General features: G+C 38.5%; 1 protein-coding gene across 4 annotated transcripts in view; it reads left to right on the forward strand.

Moving 5' to 3' along the window:
* The window catches only part of KLHDC10 (kelch domain containing 10), a 97,294-nt gene that overhangs the window by 52,614 nt on the left and 31,098 nt on the right, over positions 1 to 13,582 (forward strand). For 2 of the 4 annotated variants that reach the window (XM_010804457.3, XM_010804458.3), the window contains exons 4-9: positions 363 to 517; positions 1,643 to 1,791; positions 3,385 to 3,469; positions 4,335 to 4,401; positions 5,031 to 5,078; positions 6,870 to 7,009. In XM_010804457.3, coding sequence (XP_010802759.1) covers positions 363 to 517; positions 1,643 to 1,791; positions 3,385 to 3,469; positions 4,335 to 4,401; positions 5,031 to 5,078; positions 6,870 to 7,009 — 644 coding nt within the window. Of the gene's footprint in view, positions 1 to 362; positions 518 to 1,642; positions 1,792 to 3,384; positions 3,470 to 4,334; positions 4,402 to 5,030; positions 5,079 to 6,869; positions 7,010 to 7,622; positions 12,733 to 13,582 lie in introns of those variants that run through there. The other 2 variants (NM_001075227.1, XM_005205678.5) reach the window with 2 other exon arrangements.

A 13,582-nucleotide genomic window follows, 5' to 3' on the forward strand; every position in this document is an offset into this window, starting at 1 on the left:
CTGGGTCTTTGCTAAGGCAAAGATGAGCCTTCATTTTCTTCTGCTCTACTGTGTACTTGAACTGTGTTAAGCAGCAGTGGTGGATTGTAGTTCATATCATTCTGTATTGTTATATACAGTGTTTCATGAATTCCACAACTGTGTATTGAATACCTGTCACGTATCAAAGAGTGAGCCATGTGATGTAGTGTGAATTAGATCTTTTTCTGTAGAACTTACAGTAGTTATATGTCAGTGGTTTGAGCTATTTTCTGAAAGCATTAAAGCAGACATTTTTGAGTTTTTCAGATATCCTGGGTTAATGTGGGAGTACCATGCAAGTAGCCAGTACGAAAATGAAATTCATGCTTCTTCTTTCCCAGTTGTGCTGCATGGAAACAACCTGTTAGTGTTTGGAGGTACTGGCATCCCATTTGGTGAGAGCAATGGCAATGACGTCCACGTCTGCAACGTGAAATATAAGAGATGGGCTTTGCTCAGCTGTCGGGGGAAGAAACCCAGTCGTATATATGGACAGGTACCAATCTATGGCCAGTCATGGTGGATGAATTTGTTCAGATTCTTTAGTTCCAGGAACAATGTCAGAATATATTACCACCAACTTTTTAAATGGAAAATAAATCCATTGTTACTATTTGATTTTTCAGTTCCAGTGTGAAATTGTGAGTCTGGTTGCTTGCCTTCTTCTTTCCGTTCTTTTCCCCCCTATTTTTTTTTTTTTCCTACTCAACTTTTAGGATCAATGTTCTAGACCTATATGGAAGTTTCCTTAAATGTCAGGACCTCACTTACCCTCAGTGAGAGATTGGGCTATATATATAGTCCAAGTTCTATCGTCTTTAGAGTGATATGATGCTTTGAAGAGCTTTCTAACCTAAGTTTAGAGTAGATGATCCCTGCACTTGGTTAAGAGACTTTTATACAGATCTTGGCTAAAACACAGATTACACAGAAATTAGCTTCCAGTTAGGTTCTAGTGCTTCAGACCTTAGGTTTGAAAAGTTATATGCAAAAAGGTAGGAAAAAACTCATCATACCTCAGAGACCCTTTGAGAATAATGGGCTGAACTTAAAACAGCCAAAGCAGTGGTTTCTTTCTCAACTAGCTGGCATTGATACTGATACGTAGCTTCTGGACTGTGTGTAGAAGCACAGACTGGATGACTGTATCCCACCACAGGTTAAAACGCTAAGAAATGACTATAGCAAAAGCCAAACTTACATTGAGAAGAATCTGGTGGAACATGTCAAGTTTTGAGAACTTTCTTTAGGGATTCTGGGGTCTTACTTTCATATCTGCCCCTTCTTCTTAAAGACATTTTTCTCTAGACTGCTTAAAAAATGAAGCAGCTTTCAGTGGAAATGCTCATGTCCATGATCTGTAAATTCTTTGGTTGGCTAAGACCCCTAAGGAGCCCTTTGCCCATCTAGACAGAACTTGCTTTCCAGTTGAGCAGAAGTTATTTTTCTAAAAACAATCTCTGTGTTCTCTAAAATCTTTAATCCTTTAAGGGTCTGATTTTTAGAAGATTAAAAAGTACAAGAAAACTTCATAAAACTTGATTTTTGGGTATCTAATAAGTTTACATTCTTTAATCACGTGTTAATGAGCCAGTCTTGTTCACATCTCCTCATTATCCAGGCTATGGCTATCATCAATGGCTCCCTTTATGTATTTGGAGGGACAACTGGCTATATTTACAGCACAGACCTGCACAAATTAGATCTCAATACCAGAGAGTGGACACAACTAAAACCAAACAACCTATCCTGTGATCTACCAGAAGAGAGGTGAGATTCTAGAATTAAAGCATATTCTTTCTTGCTAAGATTTTACTTTTTTTTAGAATATTGGCAGTATGGTTTGAAGAAGCCCTTTGCCCTGGTTGAAATAGCTCACTGGCTATTAGATCCCTGTTCAGCATTAAAGAAGGGTTTTCTGGTGAGGAAATGATGTTTCCCTCTGAACTATAGCATTTTTTTTCACGTTATTTCCTTTTATGCTTCAATTTTACTGCATTAAGAAAGTAGTAGCCCTTTAAAAAAAACCAGTGGTAACAATTGTAACTAAATTTCATATTACCCACACAACAGTTACTTTCTAGTTACTTTTTGATTTCCCTTCTTAACTTGCATATTAGGATTCTTTGGCTCCCTTGCTTAACAACCTATCCCCAGGAAGGACACAGTGCCTTGCTCATGTGGTACTCAGTGAATGTTGATTGAATGGGTGGTTGGATGAATGGAAGAAAGGGAGGGAAGATTGTGTATTTTAAGTGCTCTATTAAACACTCAGACATCACATGATTCTCTTTAGTTACCTTTTAGTAGCAGTCCTAAATAAACTATCTTTCATTTTTCTTTCCTAATAGCAGTTGCCTCTTCTTAGAATTAAACTCACCAGAAAACTTAAAAGAGGTGTTTTTTTTTTCTCCCTTCTGGTTTAAAAGCAAAGACAGTAAACAATTTTTTATTTACTGTTAGACTATTTGTTGGCTTTTTAAAAATGGCATATGGGTGCTAAGGAAGATTTATCTCTATTGTAGAATCTTAGTGCTCTGATTATTGCAGAACTACCACAGGAGGACTTAGGAGGTGGCTTGGTACAGGGAATCATTTTGATGTAATATATTTTATCAGCACCAAGGCCTTCAGGAAAGGAGAAACTAGATTAAGTTTTCAAAGTATTTTCACATAGTTGCCTTCTTTGAGTAATTTTATGGATATATTATAAATTGTTTCAGCTTTTAGCTAAACTACTTGGATAAAAGTTCTGGTAGATGTTTCATATTATATTCACTGCTTTATGTAGCATGATTTTTCCTGATAATCTTTGTATCTGTTAAATAAGCGTCTTAATTTGAAAACTCATAGTCTAGACTTTCTGATTAAATGTAGGCAGATCACTTTTTAAAACTCTGTAATATTTTCCCCCCTTATACAGTTATCACAAAAAGATTATAGAAAATCTAGAAGATACAAATAAGCAAAATGAAGAAAATAAAAAAATAAAATCTAAACTCAGGGATAACCAGGGTTAACATTTTACATGTATCCTTATAGTCATTTTTCTGAGCATTATTTGTATATCTGTAAATTTTTAGTAGGATTATAACCTATCTGCTCTTATCTAACTGATTTTTTTCAGTCAGTGACATGAAAAGTTTTCAGTATATTAACATTCTCTGTGTCTACATTCTTATTGGTTGCATACTAATCCATTTTTTATATTGTATAATTTATTTAACCAATTCATTATTATTAGACACTTGAGTCATTTCCAATAATTTATTATTATAAATAATGATGCAGTAAAAGTCTTGCAGCCAACTCTTACGTAGGTCATTTCCCCCTTAATTAAATGTATTTATTGTATATTTTCAGGTACAGACATGAAATAGCACATGATGGGCAGAGGATTTACATCTTGGGAGGTGGTACTTCTTGGACAGCTTATTCCTTAAACAAGGTACATTAAAAAGGAGAGAGAGAGGAAGAGGGCCAGAGGAAAGGCATTGTTACACTGAGCAAAATAAGTAACAGTTCTGTTATGGTAGACATTTTAATTTTCAAGCAGGTTCTTTATGAAGACCTATTTTGTGTTGGATGCTTTTTATAATATAAGGTTGAACTCTGCCCCTAAGGTGCTTTCCCGTTGACAGTTGTATAACCACAAACTGAAAATCCTTTATTAGAATTATCCCTTTGTGCTAGATGAGAAAAGATATTAAAAGAAAGATACAGTAGCTCAAATGGAGCAACTAATTAGAATTGGAACCAGGATTCTCAGAATGTCACATTGCTCTCATTGTCAGTGCTGCGTATCTAAAAAGAACAGGCATGTTTAGGACGACACATCACTAACCTTAGAAAGCTGAGCTCTGAAGGGCTTCTGTTCATCCATCCCTGTGGCATTTCTAAATCCACATGTCCCAGAGGAAGTCTGTAGGCCTCAGAGCTCCTGGTCTGCTTTGGAATCTTAATGGTCCTTTCCAAGTTTTGTCAAAACTGCATTCTCATATTTACTTACAAACAGTTGCTTTTTTCTGTTATAAAAATTATATATGTTTATCACAGAAAATGTGGAAGCAGCAGAATTCCAACTTTTTTCCTCATTTTTTTCTATGACTTAAAAATAATAAAATTATGTATGTGCTTAACTTTCAACTGCTTCACTTAATGTTTTGCTTTATATTAGAATTAGGAAAGATCAGAGAATAGCAAAGGAGAAGAAGCATTTTCAACCAGGAATATGTTTGTACAGGCTGTTGTGAAAAATCCAGTTTTTGGGCTAACTAAAGTTATTTGTGTGTCTTCTTTTTTCTGTCTCCAAGATTCATGCATACAACCTTGAAACAAATGCATGGGAGGAAATTGCAACAAAACCCCATGAAAAAATAGGTAAATTTAAAATATTGATTCATTTATCTTTAATAAATGTACTTTATAGTTGGTTCTGAAAGTGAAAAAGTGATTTTATTGCATTATATGACAAGAAAAATATCTGTTGAACTGGTATTAGAGATTACTTATGGGACTTCCCTGGCGGTTCAGTGGTTAAGACTTGTGTTTTCACTGCAGGGGACACGAGTTTGATCCCTGGTTGGGGAACTAGGAAAAAGAAAGAAAGAAATTACTTATATTCCTTAGCCCAATTATTCTTCCTCAGCAGCTGAGCAAAGACTTTTAATGGGGATTGCTGAATTCTGTGGCAGAGGGAAATCTGGGTAGGATAAGAAGTAGGCACTTAAATCAAGATGTACCTGTCTCTTTGTAGGTAAAAGGGCTTGGGAGAGCCACTGGTAACCCTTGCCCACTGCCACCTCACTTTATTTTGCTGACATCTTAACATTCTATCATTATGATGGAATTTCTGATGGCTTTATTTGAGTGTGAAATAAGGGAGGGTTGGAAGGACTAGTCAGTGTTTGCTTAATGCAACAAAGGGGTTGTTTTAAATAACTTATTCATAGTTTGTCTTTTGCTGTATCTTATGAATAATGGAATTTCCATGTTTATATGTTTGGCAGGTTTTCCTGCAGCCCGGAGATGTCACAGTTGTGTTCAGATAAAAAATGGTAAGGATTTCAAATAGCATGCTGTTTCCATTTTTGTAACTGTATATTCTGAGAATATCTTATTTCTTAATGATCACCCTAAAAGAGTCATAGCATACCTTTGGGGAGAGTCTATTTCTTGTAGTTTATACTTAAAGGGAAATCCATAAAGTTATGCTTCTCTCAGGAATTTTCATAAAATAAACTAATGTGCTTGGGTTCCTTCTTATCAGAGAACTCAAAAATAAGCGATAAGTAAGCTTTTACTATACCACCTAATCTTTCAGCACTGTACCTTAACAGATGTCTGTGGTTATTATGGGTAACACTAATAATCCTGACATACAATAGAGACCTTGGTAGACATTGTATTAACATTGTAATAACTCCTTCAGAGTGTTATTTCATAAAGTTTATTCTGTTCTCCATCTGATGCCAAATAGAACTCTTAGCTCATTCTCTGGCCGTATTACAACACAGGCATTGTATGGCTTCAGAAAGCAGCTGCAGCTCCTTTATCTAAGTATGATAAATGACTCCTCTTTGGACAACCTTCCTGTCTTTTAATTTACAGTTTATTTTATAGTTGGATATACTGCCTTAAAGTTTTGGAGAGGAAGAAGGTGTGTATAAACGAGTTTGATAGCCTATATCCTTTTAGCAGCTTAGTTCAGATTTTACTAGGATTATGCTGCCATCTCTAGAACAGAGGTGCTTTTTATTACGCTTTTGCTCTTTGGGCAAGATTTATAGATAGTGGCATTGTTCAGCTTTGCGTCTCTAAAAATGGAACCATACTTTTTTTTGAATCCGAGCCAAAAATGTTTCTAGTGTATTTTGTAGTTTAATTAGGTATTGGCTTAAACTTGATCTAGACCTGAGTTAAGACAAGGGTTCATTTGGTTCTTTGACTCCAGGCACCATACAAGCTGCACTCAGCTGTAGTTCTGAGCATTCAGTTTGATAGCCTTTGGTACATGTTGTATACTTGGTTATAACTGATTTTACAAAAACAAACAGAAAAATAACAGCGATTAAAAAAAAAAAACTTTGATTTTGGGAAGGTTTTTTCCTGACATTAATAACTAGCACAGATCAATTTGGGCTTCAGACTGTTCTCTTTGGGCTGAAGAAAGCTTGGAAAAACCTCTGTGCCCCGAACTGAACATTGCAGGCTAGTTGTCTACATAGAGAATGTTTGTCTCTATGGGCAGATAAATGTCTGTCCTTTTAGGGACATTATTTAAAAGAAGGGTTTGCAAACTGGTGGCCTGCAGTTGTGTTTTGTTTGGCTCATGTATTACAGTTTTTGAATTAGTGGCCAATACTTAAAAACCAAAAAGTTTCATTTTTCAAAAAAAATCAATCTGAATTTCCAACTTCTGTTACAAAATTGGAAGGTCTGGCTATTGCTGACCTTAAGTCCTGCGTAGCTCCATCAGCTGGAGCTGCATCACCGTCTTCCCCGTTAGAGCAAGTGCACTCCTGTTTGTTACCTGGCTTATCTATTTTCCCTGAACCTTCTTGCTCATTGACTTCCTATCCCTGGTACCTGAAGATGTTTGAATTTAAGAACCTGGACATGAAGCCTCCTCAGAGGCTTGCATCCTTAGCCCTAGAAAAAATCCAAACACTGAGTTCAGACTCTAGTGAGGGACAAGGCAGCAGAATGAGCAGCCCACCAGCTGAAGTCCCCTATGGTATGGAAACTGGACTGGCCCCATGTCATCTAGCCATGAGAGCTACGACAGGACATGCTGTCACCGTGGCTCTTTTCCTTTGCCTGATTTTGGTTTTCTCTTCCACCGATAGATGTGTTTATTTGCGGGGGCTATAATGGAGAAGTGATCCTGGGAGATATCTGGAAGCTGAATCTGCAGACTTTTCAATGGGTTAAGCTCCCAGCTACCATGCCGGAGCCAGTTTATTTTCACTGTGCAGCTGTTACACCAGTAAGTTTTCATTTTCTTATCTTCTTTATGTAGTTGCAGATGATAAGGAAATACTTTTAGGGATAGAGCAAGAAAAAAAGATGTCTGATATTAGCAAAGCTTGGATTAAGAATGTGTTTTTAAAACCTTTCTTCCAAAGCTAGCTCTTCCTCTGAGAAAAAGGGAGAAAATCCATCATATACAAGCTTAAAAGAGCTGCATAAAATGTAAAAGAAATGCTGCATGTGGTATTCAGGCCCTGACAGTGATATCAAAGATGTTTCCTGGGAGGGCAGAATAATTTTACCCCCAAAATGCTGTGTTATTGAAGATTCTACTAGCTTCTTGAATGCTAAGAGCTTTATTTTAAACTCTGTATTCTTATCTTTGGCATGATGGGTACTTAATATAATCTTAGTTTAACGATGTCAAAGTTGTTGAAGTAAAAGTAATCTAGTTTTTCCCTTAGTAACTCATTCATTATTAAATCTTTCTTGATCTCTGCACTGTGTTGGGATCAGTGAGAAATTTTTGATTTCATTTCATTCAGTTCAGCCTGCCATGAATTTTTTTTGCTGAATCTTCAGCTTAAGTATCTGTTATTTATCCTCTTTTGACTGCCATTTGTTCATAGGCTGGTTGCATGTACATTCATGGAGGAGTGGTGAACATCCACGAAAATAAACGGACTGGGTCATTGTTTAAGATCTGGCTGGTGGTTCCTAGCCTGCTGGAACTGGCGTGGGAGAAGCTGCTTGCGGCCTTCCCCAACCTAGCAAACCTTTCCCGAACACAGCTTCTGCACCTTGGACTCACACAGGGACTCATCGAGCGCTTGAAATGAGGATTACTGGACTGTTCATTGATACTGGAAATGTTAATTTAAAGAGACTCCTTTATTTATGGGCAGTGTAGAATGTGCTACAGAGAGAATTGGTTACCCTGATCAAGGCCTTATTCAGAAAATACATCAGATGCCTTTCTGTAAATTGTTTTAAGTTTATGGAATCTCACTTTCCCTTGTGCTTTTTTCTTTGCTTCTCTCCCTTCTGCCCCAGTACACACACATACTCACATACTCCCTCTTCCCTGATGGAAGTTGAGGGAGAGTCTGAAAGTACCTTCATAACGTTAAATGAATCAAGATAAGATAAAGAAAATGTTAAAGGGACTCTCAACATATGGCCATGTCAGGCATTGCTCTATAAATTAAGCAACATTGTCAATAAAAACAAAAATTACAAAAAGGAAATCCAGCAACAACGAGAAGTAGCATTGGGGATAGAACAAGAAGGCTAACCTTGAGAATCCTGCAGATTATAGGGAAAGCTCAATGTTTAACTTGCTGTTTTCAAAGGTACATCTAATTGAGTAGCTGGATCTAATAGCAGCAGTGGTTGGTATCTTTCAGCCTAGATACCCAAACCTATCCTTTAACTTACTTTAGAGGATAGTTAAGCAGCTCATAACCTATCTTTTAACTTGCTTAAGAGGAAATTAAGCAGCTCAACAACTCTCAATCAGTGATTTCTTTTCTCATCCTTCTGGTGCCAGCAGTGGTTAGAGTTGACTTGTCTAAAGACTTCATCGTGTGTGGTGGTTGTGCTGTTTGTTGTTGTTCTTAGAAATTATGGCATGAGAACATTTCAAATCAAGAAACTTATGGTGGTCAAAGTTCTTCATTCTGGGAAGTTTTTAAATTCTCCTATGCCTGTTAATGGTTTCAGGTATCTTTGACTCCATCATAGGGAACTGCAGACCCTAAACAGGTGTGGCATTCATGCCGTGGGACATAAAGTTCGTGAGAGGCCAGAGAAGAGCAGGGCAGGAAGGGCTTCTGCTCTTGGGCTGCGAGCTTTGGCTGTCATGCTGGCCATTTCCTTTTAGAATGCTTCTTTTTTCACTCTGGGCCATGCACCTACCATATTCTCAGGCAATGGGTTTTATCTCTAGAAAGCCAATTGGCCCTTGATTTTTCTCTTAGCTTTTTGCCTCGTTTTCTGTCTGCTTTAATGTGCATGGTGCTGTAATTGCCTAGTAATTGGATAAAAGGTCTTGGGGAAAAGCCACAAGTCATTCTTCCTGAAGAATTAAGAATCATTTTAAAAACTAGCATGCGGAAGAAAAGAAACTGAGAATCATTCACTTCTTTGGTGTGAAGTTTTAGTTCTGGTTTGTTTTATATTGTATTTTAATTTTAAAACAGAAATGACTTAAATTTTCACTTGCTTGGCCATCAGTGACCTACTGAGACACGAGCAGTTGAAGGTCCTTACGTGTATGAAAGGTGCTAAAGGTGTGCAGGCGGGGACAGTGCTGATCATCCCGTTGGTGACATCACAACAGGAGACTCAGACAGACTGGGGACATATTTTTCCTTTAAGTGCCTCTTTTTCACTTAACTTTTAAGATTATTCTTGTTTTCCTTCATCTCAGAAGGGAATCTCTTAGGCTCATGTGTGGATGTAAAATCACCTTTGAGTTGTAGCTGAAAAGTTACTATCTGGTTTTGTTTGGCCTCTGGACTTGGACTCCTAATTTCCAGGCCTTATTATAACCTCCCAACCATGTGGGATTGAGTTCATGGAGCCTGTGTTCTGAAGGGTCTTATCATCTTTCATCTGTGAGTTTGGGTCCTTTGTGGGGATGATGGAGTAGGGGAGAGGAGGAAAGGAGCAATTCCTCCGGAGGCCTCACCCCCACATTGCCATGACCAGTCTGGCCTTTTAACCTCTTACCACCGACTGCTAGGCTTGTTCCTGTGAGGAGCTCTCTCCAGACCAAGTCAGTCTGAGAAGCTCTGTTAGTTCAAAACAAAGCTTTGCTGCATGACTCCAGTCTAGTCTCTGGATGTTTGGGGTGAGGCGGGGGGGACTATCCATAAATAAGTCATACTACTCAGGGTGGCAGAAAGATCTTTGTCATGGTTTCATAGGGCACAAAGACTGAATGCTCAGCCTCTGTGCTTATCCTTCCATTGTCTTGGGGTATAAGCAGGTCTCTACTTCTGCGACACCAGAGAGCTAAAAGAGAGACGGATTCAATCCACACTTGCTAGCCTCCTTTTTAAAGCCTTCTGAAGATAGTCTTCTTTGACATGGACTTCGGAGGCCTGACATCCAAGACCTTGTGTGTGACATTTTCATAAAAGTACATACTCTTGGTCTAAAGTGTCTTCTTTTAATATAACACTAGTGAAAATGATGTAGTATGATCAGCTCTGAGTGCTATAGAACCACACAGGTGCACATGTTCTGGATGCCAAATGCAACTGTGTGTATGATGACTTAAATGTAGATGACTAGAGTTTTATATAGGGGATCACCAGGCATTTAGTATATCCATAACCAGCACTCTGAATGCCTGACACTGTTACTTGATTTAGAAAAGTTTATGCCTGCTGCTTCTCTGCCTCTTTGAGGTACTCCCAGCCATCTTACTGCAGTCCTATAAGTTTAAGTGCAATATATAGAAACACATATGGATATATACAGATTATATATAGGGTGTGACTGTAAAGCAGGTAGACTACTTTTTTGTATCTGTCTTGGGGAAGCCAGCTCACTACATTAGAGTTAAAATTATACCAGAAATTTGAGATGTAATTGGCTGACTTAGGCCAACTCTTGGCAAACCTGGATTTCAAGTCCAGTGTCTCCTTACTCCAACTATTAGAGATTTATTGTTTCTTGGGCTTATTAGCACTGAGACTTTTCCCCAGTCATCTTTGTACTCAATCTCATGTTTGCATATCTTCTTAAATTTCTTTGCCCAGGAACAAGGAAGTCTACCTGTAAGAAGTTTTTAAAATGGAGAATTAAAACCTAATATTTAATACTATCAGTTCTCCCATGTATATACTAATTTATCTGTGAATGTAATACTTTATTACCTGAAGAAAATGATGACTTTCTTCATTTAATAAAGTATTTTCCATATTCTGGAAAATCTATAAACCAATATAGAATAGATTGAAATTTTAACTGTTTTTCAGGGGCCAAACTGAAACCCTTTCTACTGGCAGAATCTTCTTTTTTTCAGGGCCCTGGAACATGATATAAAAATTTGCTCTAAACTATTCATGTCCAATATATAGCTAATTTTAAAATATAATAATAAACATTAACATTTCTAAGCAAAAGGTATATTAACAGTGACCTTTGGTTACCCAGAGTAACCAGATTAAAGCACAGATAATTGCAATCCATAGATAATCAGTGTCTCAACTTTCCTATCAAACGATTGATTTATAGTTCTTCCTTCTCCCTACCCCTTTCCCACAAGTACCTCATTTTCAGTGGAGTGGGGCTAATGCATAGTTAGAAATGGAAAAGCAGGAATCCTGGAGGGGCTAGAAACCAGCGAACATGAAAACAGCTCAGTTAGCTGTAATTGGTCAACAAGATGACAGCTGTTAATGCTGAGTTTAGATATCACTCTTTGCTCTTCTGTTTTGGCATAGTCTCCTGCCCTGAGTTCTAGGCTGTCTCTCCTATAACCACCAAAGAACTCTTCGCACATATTAGAAGAAAAAGCTGTGTATGATGCACAAGAAATCCCATCATTTGAATACATTTCTTTGGCTCTCTTTGCAAACACTTGCTTTTCCACTGTTCTTGAAGGAACCTTCATTTTCCTTAGGAGATACCTTTTCCAGCCATACAGCTTGGCTTGTAGGAAAGGTTAAATTATCCTTTAAGACTATGTTGGTCTTAATTCTCTAAAACCAGTTTGTTTTTATGTGTCTTACAGATGTTTAGAAGGCTGTATAGGTTATTGAATTGTCTACCTGCCAGCACTCTCATGTAGTACAATAAGCCATTTTCCTTCTTCTTCATTGTTCTAGCATTGAGCTCCAGGATGGATGAGGGTTTATGGTCCTGAGATCATAAGCTTCCAAAACCAGTCACCATTGGCTTCAATTGCTTAAGTTCCCCAAATGCCTTGGGGCTCCAGGGCCTTGGCAGGGCCTGAGGTAGGTTTGGTAGAGTTCCATGACCTCTGTGCGTCGCCACCAGCTCATGCCCAGCAGTGGTGTTTCCCTTCTAAGGTCATTAGATTCGGTGGAAAGTGACTTCTTCCCTCATCTGGTGTTAAGAAAAAAAGTTTTAAATTGTGCTTCAAAAAGTGGTACCATCTTTTTAGTATAATTTTAATGTTTTTATCTTTTTTCTTCTTCACTTTTTATAAGATTTGAAAAGGACCTGCTTAGTCACTGTACAGGGTGAGTCAGAGGCAGTTTCACCAAGCTGTAGTAATTGCTGTTTTACTAGTTGCACATTTAGAATACAAAGGAGGCATCAGAAACACACTGACTTTCTCTAAAGCCACTTCCTTGTACACAGAGTCTGAGCAGGGACAGTGCCAGGCATCTCCCTCTAATGGCACCTGCCAGTGAGGCTTTCAGTGGAAGGACATGGGCACAAAAGGGAACCCCCACTCAACAGTCTCTGAGAATGAGCCTGGGCTTGGCTCTTGGTACAGGGTATGCTTAGGCCACACATGATGCTTGCCTTACCTTAAAGCTATTTGCCACAGTCCTGTTAAATAGTGTGGAAGTCCTTTTGCAGTCTGGTGTGCATGCCATATGATCAGGACAGCTTTTCCACCTTACCTGGTTTCCTACAAGCGTAGGAAATATAGTGAATTTACCCTAAAATGTCCAATCTGTATTTATGTATCTTGTCAGTGTTTTGCTGTTGGTTTTCTAAAACAATCTGATCAATAAATCTTATCCAGATCTATTTGGTCTAAGGCCACCTTGATTGTCTGATGGTAATATGATTGTCTGATGGTAATGTGAGCTCACCTGTATGACCTAAGCATCAGTCCCACCTGCCGCCACCATGTCCTTTACCACCCACAGGGACAGCTTTTCTCTGTAATATCTGTGTGTCTTCCACCTTTCATGCCCGCAGGCACTGTGTGTGCCTTCTCTCTGCTCCCGTTCTGGAACTCCTGGACATACGTAGTCCCCTCAACACAACTCGGCTCCCTCCAGGACATCAGCAAGGGAGTGACTGCGGCGCAAGTCATATTCCCTTTTACTGTCTCGTCCCATATATTCCCCAGACCACTGCTAGACAAATTTATATGGATGTACCAAGACTTTCGAAGGGTTGGAGAAGCTACAGGGAATTCAGAGGAAAAACGTGCATCTTTACGTACAGAGTCACGACCATCTGTATGATTCAAGGGAAAAACCACTGGTTTCTAAGCATGAGGCATGACTGTTAAAAACAGAGATTCCTAGGTCCAAATCTCAAAGATTGTTTTTGTAGGTGAGTTACTTTAACAAACTCTTTAGTTGATTGCATTTTAGCTGATCAGTGACATTTGGGAATCCCTGTCCCACAGCTAAGCTAACTGCCTGGTGCTGGCTGAGGTGACCAGGAGACCTCTGTACCTTACTTGTCACCGTCACACTTATTGGCCCAACAAGGAACTAGAGCAAAGACCAAAATGAATGCTTCCGAAAACTTTCCCTGTTAGAACTGAGTGCACAGATGGCAGATTGGCCACCCACGTTTATCTCCTGTCCCTCTTGGTAAACCACTAGTGATAATAGTAAAATAGTCCTAGTTTTCTTTTCCC

Source organism: Bos taurus, chromosome 4, assembly GCF_002263795.3.
Source record: "Bos taurus isolate L1 Dominette 01449 registration number 42190680 breed Hereford chromosome 4, ARS-UCD2.0, whole genome shotgun sequence".
Taxonomy (NCBI): domain Eukaryota; kingdom Metazoa; phylum Chordata; class Mammalia; order Artiodactyla; family Bovidae; genus Bos; species Bos taurus.